This window comes from Squalius cephalus (assembly GCF_949319135.1).
Source record: "Squalius cephalus genome assembly, chromosome: 6".
Lineage (NCBI taxonomy): Eukaryota > Metazoa > Chordata > Actinopteri > Cypriniformes > Leuciscidae > Squalius > Squalius cephalus.
In genome coordinates, this window is record NC_137127.1 from 46,602,290 (window position 1) to 46,621,880 (window position 19,591).

The 19,591-nt window shown below is 37.7% G+C and overlaps 1 protein-coding gene across 1 annotated transcript in view; it reads right to left on the reverse strand.

The window, feature by feature from the left end:
- Positions 1–19,591, reverse strand: part of LOC307159769 (leucine-rich repeat and fibronectin type III domain-containing protein 1-like protein) — a 170,557-nt gene that overhangs the window by 69,281 nt on the left and 81,685 nt on the right. The window contains exon 2 of the mRNA XM_079873361.1: positions 9,260–9,390. Coding sequence (XP_079729487.1) covers positions 9,260–9,306 — 47 coding nt within the window. The 5' untranslated portion in view covers positions 9,307–9,390. The remainder of the gene's footprint in view (positions 1–9,259; positions 9,391–19,591) is intronic.

The window sequence follows — 19,591 nt, forward strand, 5'->3', positions numbered from 1 at the left end:
ATTTCAACCCATTTCTGTTTTTTTCATCACCATATACTAGAGGTGTGCAATACCACGGCACGTGCGCTCTTGCAAAATATAATGATCTAATAATAACAGCATGCAGAAGTCAGAACGTTTCGGGCGTGAGCTGGATTAAATCGAATAATATTCGATTTTATCCAGCTCACGCTTGAAACGTTCTGGCAGAAGTGACACATAATCTTGCGAGAGTGGGATTGAAAAACCAATCCCGTGCAGACCTCTACCATATACCTCCATTATTATCTAATAAATCAATATCTAAATACCTCAAATTAAAATGAGAAGATCATTATAATTGTGCGCTTGGGACATGGATTTTAATGGTGATACTTTTGTTTTAGTAATCAGGCTCTCAAAAAATAATATAAAAATTTGGATTTATATTTATTGGCCAATTTACATACAAAGAATTATCATATCGGTGCATCCCTAAGAAGGTTCAGGGTTAGTACCTTTACCCAGTTATTGCAATTTCTATAATCAGTACATAGTATGCACATGGAGAACAGAACTGTAAAATAAAGGTATGGTACCGATATGTGCATCCCTAAGAAAGACAAACTGACCCACTTACACTTAAATCAACACAATGAAGTTATGAGATTAAAATACTCTCTCCATCAGCTCATAATAACAATGTCCAAAAAAATGTTCTTGAAGAACTGTGAAAACTTTTCATTGGACCTTCACAGTTTGTGTTTGTGTTTCAGGGCAGGTGCCGCCGTGACCTCGTTTCATGCAAGAATGTAGTGGGATATTTTGAGGCAGCTGAACAATAGACTTCAGGACTCTAGAGACTTCTGTCCATCTTTACTGTAAGTCACAGAGGATCACAGAGAGTTTGAACATCAGAACTCTCAGCATAAGAAATATGAGCTGTACGGAGCAGCCAGAGAACCTCAGGCATTAGGACTATGGGGCTTTGAGGATGAGAGCATCTGTCCATCCAGGCAGAGAGGATTGTGGGAGAGATATCCACTATAGCTCTCTGCAGTGTTTAAACAGATGGGCCCTCCAGCTCCAAGAGTTACACACTCGCTCTCTCTGTCTAACACAGATACACATGCACACACCACCTCTCTGTGGCAGGGAGGAGAGAAACGGATGCCCTCAGAAATACATGAGACACACTGGCAGGAGAGATAAAGAAACAGAGACCGGAGAAGTGGATCAGCTCCAGCTGCTTTCTGCATTAAGTTCAGTGTTGTTGGATAATGCAGTTGGGTAAACATGATGTCCCCTGGCTATCATCCGAGAGCCAATAAACTTCAGACTCTTCTGAACCACTACAGCACTTAAAACAGAGTGTGTGTCGTGCCAAACATACTTAACACCTACACGCACATTCTTCCATAGTCTTTTACCTGGTTTGTCTGAGTCAGCTGCTGATTGGATTCATTATAGCGCTACATGCTAGAAAAAAAAAAAAAAGAAAAACAAAAAAGTGGAATAGCACACAGTCAGCGGTAGCGCTCAGATTAGGAGGAGGATCTGAAACTCTGTTGACTTGACAGACTGCAGCTGTGTGCATTCGACTCTCACCACACCTGAGTGATTACAGCGAGGCTGCTTAAAACCACTCTCACACACACACACACACACACACACACACACACACTCACAAAGCGTTCTTTGAGAAGCTGTCTCTTTCTTCACTCTCTCATCTAACAACAGAACCATGCCCAGAAAACAAAACGCATGCTGTAAGAACTGAGTGTACTGGAGAGAAGTTAAAGCATGAAAAATGTCAAAAGGAGTTCATCAAATTCATGACATTTTATGTAACCTTTTTTTTTTTACATAAGAAAATATGTAAAATTTTAAAAAGATTATCTTTTTTTTTTTTTTTTATATAAATTGAATGCATTTACACACACACACATACGCACACACACACACGCACACACACACACATACACTCACACACACACACAGCAGGGTTGTTGTCAACTATAACTAAAACATTTTCGTTAACTGAAATAAAATTCGTTAATTTATAAAATAAAATATAAAAAAGTAACATTTTATTTTAGCTATACTTGCCAAGGCAAAATTTCTAATTTTAACTAAAATTAACTTACTATAAATAAACTAAATAATAGATTTTGAACTAAAAAATAATAACATTTATACAGACACATTATCCAGACTTAAATTAAATACAGAATGTGTGTGTGTGTGTGTGTGTGTGCGTGTGTGTGCGTGTGTGTGTATTAGTGCATTTCCATCATTTCTGTTATGAAGGAAAAATAGTTTACCATGATGAGTATATGTGGGCAAATGGAGAGCAAAGCGTCCTTCATTCAGAAAGTGCATTAGATGAGTGGGTAGGTAAATATGTAGTATGTGTGTCAGACAGTTCAGAAACTCAAAAGAACTCAAACCACAATCTTTAAAGTGAGATGTCTGTCAGACTGTACTGTCAGACGCTGAACAGCGAGGGGTCCTCCTACTCAATCTCGTCAAAAGATTCCATGACATCACAATGTTATCCTGCAGAACCGGCCAATCAGAAGGCAGAGAGTGTGATTGTATAATGAGGTGGAATTCACCAGCAGGACCAGAGAGTACCAGATGGCTGAGACGTCTGGGAGCTGAGAGCAATCTCTTCTCTTTTACCCCTCTCAATCCATCCTCTCTCTCTCTCTCTCTCTCTCTCTCTCTCTCTCTCTCTCTCTCTCTCTCTCTCTCTCTCTCTCTCTCTCTAGTCTTGTCTACTACAGCGTAAGATTCAGCGATTTTTATTTTTTTCAAAACATATGGACATGATATTCTTATACAAATGCAATATGTGTAACACAAGTTATTCATTAAGGGGTTGATCCCCCACCAGCCACACAAACACAATACTTTCTGAGCAACAGATACTTCAGCTATAATAGTGTTTATAATCAGTTAGATTGAACCTAGATATTGAGATGACTTCTATGATGGAGATGAAAGACATTTGTAAAAAGAAGTGTCATGCATATTCAAACTTGGGCTGTGGATTATGAATTTGACCTCCAAACAAACTGCTCAAAATTCTTATTACTTTTTCTCCATACAGTGAAAATGCATTAAAGTCATTGGCTGTCAAGATCAGTTAGTAAATAAATAATAATAAATAAGGAGGCAAAACAGAGAACGAGCAAGGGAGATAAAGGAGAAAGACTACATGCATGTTGCAGAAAATCATAAGCCTCAACAGTCTCATCTGCAACTGCTCAAGATCATTAATCATTAACTAATTAGTAAACATTGGTAAACAAGTGCATGGTCCACAGAAACACACATCATTAGTAAAATCACTTTAGAAGGGAAGAAAAGTTACAGCATGCGCCACACACATCACCCAATAGAACTGCGATAAACTAAAACGAGTGTTTTCGAACAGGTTTCCCAAACACTCTGCTATTGATATCAGTGCATATTAAATCAGGATAGAAGAGAGTATTTCCACACATCACCTTTATATCATTCAAACCCTTTCATGCATGTGGACGTTTTCAAACCAACATCGCATTACGTAAAGCCCAACACTATTAACGTTGCATTGTGAGATTTAATAATTGTTCCCACTGGATTTCCGGACTCTTACAACTCCCCAACAGCCGGAATAGAGTGTGTTTGCATTATTTCCCAGGCTGCAATGGTCTTTAATGGCACCTGGGAGGACACATGGATCTGACTATTATGTGCATTAGTGTTCGACAGAGAGACACAGACCCAATAACATGCAATAAGAATCAAGGAGATGTGTGGTGGGACATTAAACAGTCCTCCGATACGGAAGGAGGACTAATCTGCACACCCACACGTCCCGTCTCATTACGCACATAAAGGTCAGAGAACAATGCAGAACCGAGATCTGTCTATAATGAATGTGCATCCATGTTTTTTGACGGATGGCCATTGGGATGGATCAAAGCGTTGACTGCAATTGTTCCAAGTCTCTCGACTTTGAATTCAGTCAATAAAGACACGCAAAACACTGTTAGATGAACACATAACAGACTACAGCTGCAAAATAACCTTTATTGTTGTTTACGGGTCTTTTCCTCATGGAAAAATACCAAAGCAGTCACTGTTGCCAATGAGAAAGCATCCATCAGAACACGAACAATGTGAAATCCCCATTCCAAGCATGCATCTTTTTTTATTATGCAGTATGCAGAGCCGAGGATAAAAAACAACAACACCAATAACAAAAAATAAGCTATTTTATGAACACATTAGGTCTGTGTCCCACTGAGGCAAGACTAGGGAAACTCTGTAAGCAAGTGCTTTGTTTTTAATCACCAAAACCATAATTGTACCACTCGACGAACCAAACTACAGCCATTAGGTGTACAGTCCTTATGCTGTTGCATGCTTTAAAAGGATGACTATGGTCACAGTCTTGAAGCCCTGAAGACACACAGAGACTATCTTGCTCTTCCAGACACTAACGGCTAATTCATTGACTTGTGCTTCTTCCTCAGCTGCCCTCCTGCCTTGATCCCCAACTTTCCTTGCAACTGCATAAATTCATTTCAAAACAGGGTGAGATAGAGACCAAGAGAGCGGGATGTGGAGGGGAGGGTTGCATTAATCCAATGCAAATGGAGTCTGTTGCCACTGGCAGAGGTAAAAGAGACATGACGAGAGAAACAGAGACACGCTGCTAGAAGAGATGGAGATGCAAACGCATATACACAGGCCAACACAATGAGAGAGCAACGGGATTTCATTAGGATCCGTTCCGAATGCCTTTATCTTTGTTTGTCCAATTCCTAATGAGCGCTGTGGCTCGACGGGCCTGTTCCCGTCCTCGCTCCCCTGCACACATCTGGCACCTCTGGAAGCCCAGAAGCACCTGCTGATAGTCAATGAGGGCGTCCAGCCACAGACTGAGCTGCCAAACGCCATCTGCCCGACTGACCGAGGCTTAAACACCCTCCTGCCACCTCGAGTCTCTTCCAGAACGGCCCCTTACAGCTCTAACACTGATCTCTAATGCAGCTGAACACTGACCCTGCAAAACAACTCAGGGAGATTCAAGATGACTGTTCATTTGTGTGTGAAAATCAAAGACTGTAAAAAATATGGACGTAGTGTTTGTGACGTCACCCGTAGTGTTTCTGAAGAGCATTTTTGAAGCCCAAAGTGGGCGGAGCCGGCCGTCGCCATCTTGGCCGCGCGTCACTCCCGGATAAACGAAAGTGTGCAGCGAGGTGGATTAGCTGAGGTGACGTCTGCATGTTTTTCACCAAGCTGTAAACATGTTTTTTTTCTGCTGTAAAGTTGGGGATTTTAACATGGGGGTCTATGAGATAGACTCTCTTTTGGAGCCGGTCTCTAGTGGCCAGTCGATGAACTGCAGTTTAAGTCACTTCTGTGTTGGATTGAAGAGAGGTTGCCGCTTGGTGAAAATGTGTATTAACATTATATTAAAATGATATGGGCCCACATTATATTAGTGTTTAACTACTTTCCTGTACTAGTTACGTGTGTCAGGTCTAGTTTATACTACTGTTCAAATGTTATTTAACAAAATGAATACTTTTATTTAGCAAGGATGCATTAAATTGATCAAGAGACTTTTATAAGGATACAAAAAAATTATATTTCAAATAAATGCTGTTCTTTTGATCTTTCTATTCATTAAAGAATTCTGGACAAAATGTATCACTGTTTCCACTGTTTCAAATATAAAGCAGCTCAACTGTTTTCAACATTGATAATAATCATTAATGTTTCTTGAGCATCAAATCATCATATGATTTCTGACTGGAGTAATGATGCTGAAAATTCAGCTTTAATCACAGGAATAAATTACATTTTTCTATATATTCACATTGTAAACTGCTATTTTAAACTGTAATATTGTACATTTGTCCATATAATACAGCCTACTGTAACATAAGATACTTATTTCAAAAACCTTAAAACAATTCGAATGGTAGTGTAGGTTTACAGTTAAGTGACATAAATGGTTAATTGGTTAAGTGAAACTATAAACACATTCAAATATATTTTAACCACTGTCATTATTGTATTTTAATAGAGTATGATATATATACCCCCCCCCCCCCCCCCATTTATTTTAATTCAAACTCAAAATGATTTAAATAGCTACAAAGCTAGTTTACTTGTTTATCATCTAAAGTAAATGATCTATTTCAAGGAACATTAATATTGTAGATGATTTAAGGCATTTATCAGAATACATAGAGAATGTGTCTAAACAGAAACAGTTAATCAGTGGAGTGCAGATGCTCTCTAAATTATGAGTTGTTGTAAAAACATAAATTGGACATTGAACTGGAAATATTCAGCACAACATCTGCATGGGTGTTTGCTTACAAAACACAAGCACTCGTGCACACACACCCACACACACACACACGCACACACACACACACACACACACACACACATGGCATCAACATGATTTTTCCATTGATAATTAGATGGGGTGTCAGTCTTATCTCACATTATTCCACATCAGCAAAAACACATTAAATTTCTACTGATTCATCAGACGATCACTTTGCAAATACTGAAAATGAGGCTGAATTCCAGCCACCGAACAGAACCTTCTCACTTCCTCTCAGCTGGGCCATTTTTCTACACAAAAGTCCGGATACATTTACACTTTGCAGGAATCATCTCACTTCCAGGGTTCAAGATCAGTGTCCCTTTGTGAAGGAGGATCTCTAGGGAATCCAAATTCAGTCGGCACGTGTTCTCTCACTGTCACCGCTGAATCGATTCGGCCACCGCAGATCCGCTGGGGAGACAAAAGGGTCACGGCTTCCCTGTGCTACGGCCATTTAGTGCTCTTAAAAACATCCACTCCCACTGAGATTAAACTAGGTCTGCTCAGATATAAAAAACAGACCAGTACAAGAATGACTGCACATTTCAGACTCCACCTTCCCATTGAGAGTGACCGCTTTTGGATGTGTGAGAGAGGCTGGGTTGCACACTTTTTAAATATAAAGGTCATTTTTAGTATTGCTGTATCGGACACTTGACTACATGGCTACAACAGTATGTGGACATCTTTTAATTAACATGTTTGGCTATTTCAGTTACACTCCTTACAAACCAGTGAAAAGCCATGACATCCGTAGGCAAACAATTTCTGTAGAATGGAGACTTTTTCTGCTCCAGCATGATAATGCCCCAGTGCACAAAGCCAAGACCATAAAGAAATGGCTTATAGAGTCTAGTGTGGACTTGACTGGTCTGCATAAAGACCAGAATAAAACCCCACTGAGAAGCTTGAGGATGTATTGTAGCGCCGACTGTGAGCCAGACCTTGACGCCCAACATCATGCCTGACCTTAATGGAGCAAATCTCCACAGCCATCATCTACTGCAAACTCTGGAGAGGAACAACTCGCTATGTGGTTGTTCACGCTAGTCAAAGGTTTTTGCAATGCTAAACTGAAACATAATATGATTATCAGTTTTGCGAGGTCCGTCTTTCCAACATTTTGTTTCCAACGTTTTCTGCTACTTGTTCTACAATCTGTGTCCAGTCTTCACTTAGATCATCTTCAGACCAAACCTCACAAAATTAACTTGTGAAATTTTGGTGTTGGTTATAAAATCGCTAACACCTAAAGGGGTGGTTGATTATGATTTGACTTCTCTAACTTTAGTTAGTGTGTAATGTTGCTGTTTGAGCATAAACAACATCTGCAAAGTTACGACGCTCAAAGTTCAAAGCAAAGGGAGATATTTGCTTTTACAGAAATCGCTTTTTAAGGACTACAACAAACGGCTGGTAGAGACTACACCACATTCCTCCCGGGTTAGTGACATCACCAACCCTAGAATTTACATAAACCCCGCCCCCTGAACACGATTTATAGATTATCAAGACAGAATATGCTAATCAATGACTAGAAGATAACAACACATCAGCTTGATAAATTCATCAACTAACCATTCAGAAATGTCCTGTTGCTTCTACATGTTGTCTCTTCTTCTTGAGTCTCTCCATCATTGTCTGACTCCGGTTTGAACATAAAAGGCTAAAAGGTTTCGAACTTTTCAGAACACAAGCTGTTGTAGCTCCGCCCCCTGTGCCGGGAGCAGCAGCTCATTTGCATTTAAAGGGAAACTGTGCGTTTTTGCTCACCCTCAAAAAGTGACAACTTATATGCTGTATAAAAATATCTGTGGGGTATTTTGAGCTAAAACATCACACACACACACTGGGGACATCAGAGACTTATTTACATCTTGTGAAAAGGGCATTATACCACTCCTTTAATTTATAAACCCATTAGTTAATGTTAGATAATGCTTTAACTCTTTCACCACTATTGACAGAATTTTAGGCTTTCCTTATTTCCACTGTTATACAGTAGGGGGCGCTATTGCACATCTTCTGATAGAGTACTGAATCTCCTGATCAAAACACAGGTGAAAAAGAAGCAGAAACAATCGATAGCATATGTTAGGGTGCATTGGTAAAATAATGCGATCGTCAACATTAAATGGCATATAAATCAAAACCGCTTAATGTTACTGAATAAAATGTTGACCCAGGACGAGCTACAGTGTGAAGCTTTGAGGGGGTTAATGGACTCCATCTACTTCATCTGTGTTTTGATCATCATTCTAAATCCGAGATGTATTCTTGGACAAAAATGTAATATTCTCAGTTTTGTGCAAAATATGTAGATTTTTCTGTGAAACTTACCCACATTCAGGTGTTGATTATAAAAGAGTGCATGTTTTTTTTTTAAAGCAGAGGGTCTGTTCTTTTGAAATATTGCATGTTCAGATATCCATACAACAAAATATTCAGGGGGCCATGAAACATTTCTAAAATAAACAAAAATGCTAGTGGTGGCTGGCAACTTTTTAAAAACGCTGGCATTAGTAAATGTTAAAACATTTACTAAATTTGATAAATGTTAGAAGTATGTTAACTTAACAAATGGATACCTTCCCGGTAATTCAGGATGCCAGTCATTATCTCATAAAATTATCTGTGCACACTGTATCTTTGCATATCATTGCCACAATGCTAAATCTACTTATAGTCCTTGAACTAATTTTCATCCTGTCACCAAAGGGATTGGCATGACCAAGCAAATCTGGGTTTGGGGTTCATCCGCATAATTGCTGCCTGTGGCTAAATCTGCCGTTGCTCTCCCTCATGGGTAAAGCACAAACATCCAGGAACAGACCTGTAAATAAGACTGAATGTCAGCATGGCATCACAACGGCACGACAGGACTTCACTGACCTTCTGAGAAGTTGACCCAGCATTCTGAAGTCTTTCTGCCCGTCCATTTTCTCCTCTCTACAGGGTGCGATGACACCAAGTTACTGAGTTACAGCAGCCATTGAGTCATTGGCTCAGATACACCAATCTATCTGTGGGAAAGAGAGAAAGATACCAATACAGATGAAGACAAAATGACTGTCAAGGCACCTGAGCAGTGCTTCACGTTCTCTTATATTTACACAGCTAAGGGTAATTGATTACATCCAGGAAAAAAACAGAGAGTGAGTGGAGCCCAGTGTTGAGAAAAGCTGATTGTTCTTCATTCATCAGCTCTTGAGAGACAAATGTGCTCGATAAATGACAGGCTTCCCTCGGCTTCACACCGAGATGCTCGAGTCGAAGTGCTCCTGAATTACAGAGTGGTATTTTTTCTGTTGGCCACTGTGTAATTGGCATGTTCTGGTGCTAATGGTGGAGTAAAGGGAGATGTTCGGGAGAGACCAAATTACCATTCATTATAGTGGAATAACACAAACAGAGAGTAAAGCGCCATGGAATTCTGTAAAATTGGGTGTAATTACAAAGAATGTTAAAAAAAAAAAAAGCTGCACAATTGTCAATTATTTCCCTTGATAATGTAATAACTCTTGTGTTCACATAACAAAATTTGCATATAAATTAGGGCTGTACATTTAACATGTTAATTTAGTGTTATTAATTATTTATTAAAAAATTAATGCAATTAATCATGTTCTACTGACTCAAATGTAAATTTTCGGGAATAAAAAAAAACAAAAAAACTAGATGGAGTAGAATGGAATTGAACGCAGGCATAACAAATACAGGGTAACACTTTAGTTTAGGGTTCAATCCTCACTATTAACTATAGTTGCGTATTATCATTCATATTACTAAGATATTTGCTGTTTATCAGTACTTATAAAGCACATATTAATGCCTTATTCTGCATGACCATATTCTACATCCTCAATCCATACAATACCTAAACTTAACAGTTTGTAGTAATAAGGAGTTTATTGAGGGAAAAGTCGTAGTTAAAAGTGAGAATTGGACACTAAAATGTGACCAAAATAAAATTGTTTGAAACTCTCTTTAAAAGTTTGGGGAAGGTACGATTTTTTTAATTACTTTTATTCATCAAGCACAAATCAAATTGAACTGAAAATACATTTATAAAGTTAAAAAAGTTTCCTTTTCAAATAAAAGTTCTTTTGAATGTTCTATTCATCAAAGAATCCTGAAAAATAAAATGTTATCACTGTTTCCACAGAAATATGAAGCTCAACTGTTTTCAACATTGATAATAATCATAACTATTTTCTTGATCATCAGATCCTCATATTAGAATGATTTCTGAAGGATCATGTGACACTGAAGACTGGAGTAATGATGCTGAAAATTCAGATTTGATCACAGGAATAAATTACACTTTACTATATATTCACATAGAAAACAGCTGTTTTAAATTGTAATAATATTTCACAATATTACCGTTTTTTCCTCAATTTTAATCATATAAATGCAGTCTTGGTAAGAGCAAGAGATGTTATGGAAATTAAAACACTGAATTTGTATCGCATATTCAAAGATTTACTCATCTACATAAATAATGCAATAATAAAAAATTATCTTTAATTAGAGGGGTTTCAGCTGCAAATATTGATATATGTGATTAATTTGATTGATGAATTGCGGTATCATGTAATTAATCCGATTAAAAGTTGTAATCGTTTGAAAGCTCTAATTAAACAATGAGTAAATCAAGACAGCATCTAAACAGTGACCTTCACATTGGCCCTCTGGGCCGCATGAAAAACACAATTCTAATTATGCCCAGAAACTGAGCAACGTGACGATACACTAGCGCGCTCGCAACCATTAAAATCACTGATTCTGTCACTGCAAGTTTGCACAGTTTGAGCCCTGCAGTTCAGCGCGAGTTCACTGAGTTCTGGACTTGCAAATCCTCCCCTTAAAATCCACATAGCTGTCTCTGCAGAGTAAATATCTCATTTACACCTCGCTTTATTGGCTGTTAAACCGACTGCACTGCAAGCGAGCGGCACGACATGTAACAAATCCAAAATAATTCCAAAGTTACCAATGCTTAATTTTTCTTTGGGTCAGGTGATGTTCTGTAAGCATCTCAATTTCACGTGCCATCGCCGACTGAAGTGAAAACGCAGATGTGTGGATCAGATTGCTTATAAATCACTCATTAAGGACCAGATGTTAAGCTTTGATTGGATATTACATGACTGACATGTCTGTGATTGGTTATAAATCTCAACGTCTGCAAAACACACTATATATTTGCAAAACTCCACAAATTATGATTATGTGCAGATTATTGATTAATAGACACATTTTCATGTGGTTCCTTGAATAGTTGTATGTTATGAGCTCAATACACTTTTACCATAGTGCATGATTTGTAAACTAATAGAATTTGATGTTTACATCACATAATCAGCCCCATATGTTTTGCTTTTTTCTGATGTAGTAAACGACACTTTGAAGGATTTTTTTTTTTTTGAAGAAACATTGTATGATTTAAATTCTACTAAATAACAATGAATATGTTTTCTTGAGGTATTTATGTGCACATTCAAGGGTTAATGATGTTCTGATCAATGTGCATAACAGAATAAAGTTTAGAATAAAGACAATCATGACACAGATAGGAAAACCGTTCACATTAGCAAAGGAACAATCCAAGGATAGATAGACAGTCTAGATAGACAGCAAATGTTTAGACATTATATGAGAGAAATCTGTGACAGGCAGTGAAGGGAAATGTTGTGCATTTGAATATTCCCTATTGACGGGTATTATTCTTTCTTCCCAAGGAAATATGCTTTCATTAAAGCCAATGGGAGCTGCTGGGTCACACTGGCAGATCTGCACTGCTTGACTGCAGTTGTGTAAGCCTTGAAATTCAAAAGCTGAAGCAAAATCCCCTTTGAGCACCTCAGGGATTGGAGCTGAGGAGACGAGAAACCTTCAACAATCACTTCGTTTTCAGCGTCTGACCTCCTGACCCTTGAATAAAAATGAAGAAACGCTCTCTTGTACGCGCATATTTAATTGTCTAATGTGTAGAGTTACTGAATTGCAGTCATAAAAGTAAAGACCAGGGCATACAATTTCATTTCAAGGATGTACTACCAGCACAGACTATTGTGTTGGGTTAATTATACAAGATTTTATAATGTTCAAATGTAAGCATTTAAAACAAAGATGCACGTAACTATATGTTTCGGTTATATAACTGGATTCTTTTCTGGTCGTTTGAACAAATATACTTTTTCATATTTCCTTCAAACATCCCTGGTTTTCTTCCCCGTCATTAGATCTGCAGATTGCAAATGAGTCACATCTAAGAAAATGCCAAACTTTCATCAGATGCAGCTACTGAGCTGAGAAGCGTCACCTCACACACACACACACACACACACTCGTTCATGGCATTGCTTAAGTTCTCAGGCATGACATCAAGGATTCGCTTCGTATAAAATCTTTCCATTCTAATAAAAGCGAAACGCTCGATAAATTAGTCCAATCTGGCAACCTGAGCGAAGGAATGCGAGTGTACGATCGGCATCAGCTCTTCTCCAGTCCAAACGCCTGCTGTCTACGCTTTTACAGCAAGTGTGTGTCAGATCTCAACCCAAACATGTTGTTAACGATCTAACTTCTCAAGCATTCTTCTGTGATTTATATAACAGGGCACGTAACGACACCATATTTACATTTTAATGGTATAATCTGTTATAGATAAACTCACCTAAAGACGAAACGAATGATTGGTCTCTTCAGACTGTCTTAGTGGCGGTTCATGTGATTAGAATTCATGCAGAGTCAAAAGCCACTATTGAAATGACCCATAGTCTCAGCGGTCCAGTTCACGCTGTATCACGTCATGTCATCTGGATCCTCTGAACGTTCATTTGCTGCTAATGAGCTTGTAATAATGCATGTGTAAATGTGATGGAAAGACCCCTTATCTTTGATGATGTCAGCCATTTTCCCAAGCTTTCTCATTCGTTTCTAACACATGTGAAGGGAAATGCGTGTTTGATTGGCACGACGACAGCCTCTTTAGCTGAGATCCGGTTCACATGCAAATCAGGCCAAAGTCAGGCAGGAGTTTGCGGGATCTGTGACCCGAGACGCTGAAGCTGTCCGGTCAACAGTTACAAGCCCTAAGAGAGACCAATGAAGCCAGATGGAGAGGAGAAGGAGAAATAGCGAGAGACGGATGAGAGAAAGAAATGGAGAGCGACTGCTACTGTACATCAAACAGCATTTACAGTTTCAGAACAACAAGTTACAGTTTGAAAGTTGCATCTGACCACAAACCCACATCACTGATTAAATCACAGTGCATTATAATAAACATGCAAACACTCCAAACCCTTTTATACAACAACCTCTAGCAGAGATCACTTTTTAAATGACTAATTAAGTCATCAAACACAAGGAAAGGTGTAAAACAGACTCACTGGTTTGCTCTTTATCAAAGCTCTGAAAGTATAATGACTCTCTAGATCCGCGGCTCTCAACTGGTGCAACTCAAAACAACAACGCAAGTACCAATAACTAAACACACCTAACTGCATTATCATGTAGGACAGAAACATAAATAGGCTTTTAAAAGGGAGGTGAAAATGATTCCAATGTCATGTTCTGACGTCAAAGGCTGTGCAGCTAATCAGATGCTAACATATTACTTTTCACTCAGTAAAAGCTTGGATGATGCCAACATGTTAAATATCTTTTTTTATTATTATTTTGTCTTTTATTTTTCTGTTTCCATTTTTTTTTTCTTAGCCCATTTGCTTGTTTTAAAGAGACCTTATTTTCTTACATAAATTACTTTGTTTCCTCTGTCAAACATTAAAAAAAAAAATATATATATTTTTTTTGGTTACTGTCATGTTGCAAAGCATAAAGAAAATCAAACAGGTTTGTAAGGAGATAAAAGTAAGTAAACAAGTTTCATTAATGTTTTTGGGCAAACTATCCCTTTAAAACCTATTATATTTGTTGATTTATAAATATTTTCTTGTGGGGTAAATGCATAGTAAACGTACAAAACATATTCTCTGAAAACAAGTGTTATACCGTATATAAGCAACATTACAGATAAATAAACTATTTCGGCACAGATTGCTTAAAAATGTGGGAACAGAGGTGGAAGGGTTTCTGTCTGACACAGTTAGTTTTATTTATCTTTAATGGAGTTAAAATAATCAAACACACTCTGCAGTTCACTACTGCATGCAACAAAGTGCACTAATATATTATACATGGTTTTATGAGCTTACAATACATTTATGCAGACGCTTTTATCCAAAGCAGCTTACGTTGCTTTGAGTTTATGCAGCCTGGCGTCACGCGCTACTGTTAATGTAAGACACATAAACAGATCTGTATATCTGTAATTGAATGCACAAATAAATACAGAGCCATTTGAATTTGCAAAATGTTTCATTTTTAATAACTTTTGAGATGTTATTAAAGGATTTACCTCAAACAAACAACAGTCCCAACTTTCCATAAAGCAAACTCGTGCATAATCCCCAAAATACTTCATTTTCTCTTAAAATTAAAAACAACCAATGCTATCTTCTCAGATAAATGTGTTTAGTTTTTCATGACCATTTGGCACAAAAGCGAATATCAAGTGTCCGAATGTTTGTGCACAGCTGGATGAGTTATTGTGCAAAACACCGGGAACATTGAACTTCCAGGTATGAGAGGTAAACAGAAGCACAAGTATTAATGTTACACCTGCGGTTTGTTCCATTGAGATAGAGATCTGCAACCTGTTTTCTTTGTTAACTAAAGCTTGAATCGATCACAGTGCTGTATATACGGCGTGTTTTAGATTTTTGTTGGTATAAAGATGAAACTCTGAGCTCCCAACTGGGTTTCCATTAGAGTCAGAGCTCTTCCACCCTTTCGCTCTTGCTCTTTCTGTTCACACACAAGCAGGCCTTCAAGCAGGCCTTTCATTTTGCATTAAATTCTGGAAAGACCCAGACAACAGAATAAAGAGAAAGAGAGAGGTAAGCGAATATAATGGAGGAACAAAATGGAAAGTGCCTCTGTGTTGAGGTTGGATCTGGTTAGTATATTTTGACGGGTGAATTGTGTGCCGTTTGAGTCAGGAATCCAGTGTCGCCTTTGCGTTTACTGCTTGATTCCAGCGACTGATATCAAACTACAGCCAACGGTGAGATCAGATGTATTCAGAATACTCCCAAATGAAACTCTAGCAAGAGAGAGACCAGTAATCAAATACAACCGATCAAACTCAGTAAGTGTAACTGTTGAGGCACTGGGTGAATTTAGATCTGCAATGACATCTTTATTTTGACCCAGCGAACCACAATATGTTCTAAGAACGTTTTGCCAACATTCCCATTAAGTTATGAGAACGTTATTTCGGAATGTTCTCAGAATGTTCAAAGCATCATTTTTTAAGGAATCAAGGAAACATTCTGCAAACATAATGGGAATGTTAATTTCTGAACATTCTGAAAGAAAAATGTTAGATGAACGTCCATATAAAATATTTCATTTAAAAAGTTTCATGGACAACGTGTACATAACATTTTTGTGCTGATGTATAAAGACCATTAACTGCGAACAGGCGTTCTGTTAAATTTACTGGAATAATGTTTGTTCATAACTTTGAGAACATTATGTTAATCTGTTGTGTAAATAAGAATCAAATCCTAAAAGAGAAAATATCAACTGCAACAGTCCAAAACTCAATACAAACACAGAACACACTCAATATATGCAGCTATAAGAAAGAAACTGCTAGAAACTGAATCTTAATATACTTTAAAACATTAAATACATATTCAAACTTTTCATAAGGATATGCAGACGTCATTTGAGTTGTACATTACTCAAACAGCAGCATATAGTCCAAAGCACAATAATCTAGGCAAAACATTAAAAGATTTAGGTCAGATGTTTCTTAACGGTCATGGATAAAGCCCTCGACCAAACAACAGATGAAATCGAGAAAAACAACTCTGTGACTCTGTGATCATTTCAATGAAATCAATCTATAGTTTGCAACCCGACCAACCAGGTGTTTGTAGCGGTGTGTGTTCGTGAGAGATGCTCTGTCAGATAAAATTGACCTCCTGGAGTGATCCAGTCCACTTGCAGAACATTTGCCAAAAGTTTATAATCTTCAAAAGACGAGCCGAGGCCTTGAAAACAAGCATGCCCCGAAGCCTTCTTTATATTATCAGTATCATAAATGAAAAAGCAGTATCCTGGGAAACTTTGATGTATGTGTGAACGCACTAACGTGGAACATCATCAAAGCAATTTGTGCCATTCAAAGTTATACCATAAAATGAACATTTCGTGTAAACCTTGATGGATTTTTTTATTTGACATTTCCTGTTCATGCTCTCCATGAAAAAGCAAGAGGATCTGTCAGGAGAGCTGTCTACATTAGCCAGGAAAATAACACCCTACGGGATCACAGAAACTACTTGTAAAAGTTCGGAGAAACACAAACCAACTCATGCATAGCAAAATTAGGCCAATTCCCATTTTACAAATCTTCGTCCTGAGCTTGCATCTCTAAGCGTGTCTGATGTTCGGAGATGTAATGATCCAGCACATGCAAAACCAATCTCCTGTGGCAGACCATCAGTACAAATCCAATAGCAGAACATGTGTGCATGGCTTCACCAATAATGATTCCTTCGAAATAAAGAGAGAGGCAGACTCTTGAATGCCGGATGACTCCAGGCTTCTGGAGTAGCCGACGTAAATCTCAAGTGGGACACTCCAGTGAAAATGAAGAGCTGCGTTCTCCAACATGACACTCACTTTAAGTGCTCGTGAAGTTCCACCACACGATATTGTCCCCGTCCCTTGATCCCAGCAATGTACGATGTGAAAATGCACAAGCGAGGATTGATTTGAAAATATCTTCTGGTTGAATGGAAAGGACAGGGGGAAGAATGGACAGGAAAGGACAGTCAAGCTGAATGAAGGCCAGTGTCAAGGTGGCAGTGGTGGACTGGTCTGGGACACATAGATGGACAGAGAGAGAATAAGGACATTGAAGCATTAGTGAAAAGATGGTTCTGATTTTAGAACCAAAGAGGTTAGAGCGATAAGTTACCAAAAAATAAAAATTCAACACAAAACGAGTGTTTTCTTTTTTTCAAAAGTCAATGAAGAGCAATGTTTTTTGGACCCCACTGAATTTAATTGTATGGACAAAAAAACGTTTTATTATTATTTTGCATATACGAATGACAGCCGTATACCGTTTGAAACAACATGAGGGCGAGTTCATTTTTGGAAAATGATTTCAATTTTTCATTTTTTGAAGTCAAGAATCACTCAGTCCAATTCTGACAGTAAGTCGTGCAACTCGATCTCGTGAGAACTGGTAAGTATTGTTGACTTTTAGATTAGTACGATCATACGATTTGTAGGTGAAACCTAACCATGAAGGTCCACCTGACCAGTGCAAACAAAACATACCAGTCATGATGGTTGAATGGATGAATTCTAGGTGATTCTCAACTCTTTCCCCGTCAGTGTTTTCTAAAAAGGTTGCCATCCAGCACCAGCATTTTTGATCATTTTCACAAAACTTTCATACATTTTGAATATTTTGTTGTATGAATATGCACATACAATGCATCAAAATAAAGAGCAGAGCCTCTGCTTTAAAAAAAAAAAAAAAAAAAAAAAAAAAAAAAAAAAAAAAATATATATATATATATATATATATATATATATATATATATATATATATATATATATATATATATATATATATATATATTCTAGCTTGATTCAGTTGTTTTTATCAACACTTGAATGTTGAAATAACTGTGAAAACAGGGATTGCTTGCCAGGAAAAACCCAATGCCAGACAAATAGTTAAAAGTAAAGCATTGAATTCAGTTCAGTTCAAATTCTTCCTTAAAAGCTGATGACATTTACTCAAATCTTGACATTATAACTAATAATCAAGACAACTTGACCTCCGAAAGTACCTTTTTTAAATGACGTAAAACAGTGAAAAACATGCTATTAAATTATATCATTAAATAATTATTTTGTTTAGCATTTTGTTAGGCATTGCCTTAATGCTGAACCCATGACAACATAATGAGTAAAAAAATAAATAATTGCAAATGTCATAGAAGAGGTATATCGGATGAAGGACACAAGATATTTTTCAGGCACTTTGCAAATGGAAATAATTAACAAAAACAAGCAAATGAAAAGAGTCTATCTATTCCATTTTGCTTACATTTTTTTTTTTTTTTTTTATAAAATGATGCCTTTAATAATGGCCTCTTGCAATCTTTTTCATTACTGTGAAGTCAAAACACATGTGTGTGTCTTTACTTTGAGAACGACTCTTCAGTAGAAAGATGTTTCTTACATTTTAAGAGAAAAATCCTGTGCCGCTGATAGAAGAAGTAAGTGAGCGAACCAGCTCTTATTTCAAAATTATTTCACCTCCACCACTTTAGAGCCTTTATGTTCACATCACATTTTATCAGTGTCATAAAGATGATGGTCGAGGCCTGAGGACAAAGGACGAGCCTCAAACGTCGAGGCACGGCGAACTGAGAATTTCACAGTGTGACCTGCACTCTATAAAAGCAACCCTCTCCGATCACACACTGAGTCTGGGACTCCGGGAGAGAGAGTTAAGCAGATTGATGGATAGATAAATGGGAAATGGGAGAGGAAAACATTTTCAGGGGGCAAAAGAAGTGGTCTTTTGCACAGTAGGTAGGGAACAAAATATGTCTGGATCCATTGAAGAGTTCACATCATCTCTCATCTGCATTTGTTTCTGTGGTCATCAATGCATGCTAAGTGCTTGCAGGAATAAAAGTGGGCCATGTGACACCTAGCGATGGACGCTTTCGAAACACTGCTTCATGAAGCTTTGAAATCTTTACAAATCTTTGGTTTCGAATCAGTGGTTCAGAGCACATATCAAACTGCCAAAGTCATGAGATTTCAGTAAACGGCATCATAACTGTTTTGAAAAAGAAAGATCAAAGACAACTGAAACACAAAGGCATATACACAGGATAACAAGAGGCTAACAAGGAACAGGTGTGGGTAATTAATCACTATGAAGACTAACAAGAGTACTATGGAAATAAAAAAGGCAGCTATGAATACAACAGGAACTAAACACAAGAGGAGAAATACACTTAAAAAAACACTGAAGACACAAAACACATGGGAACTCATGACAAACAATATCTTTTTAACAATGTATAATTCCACATGTAGTTT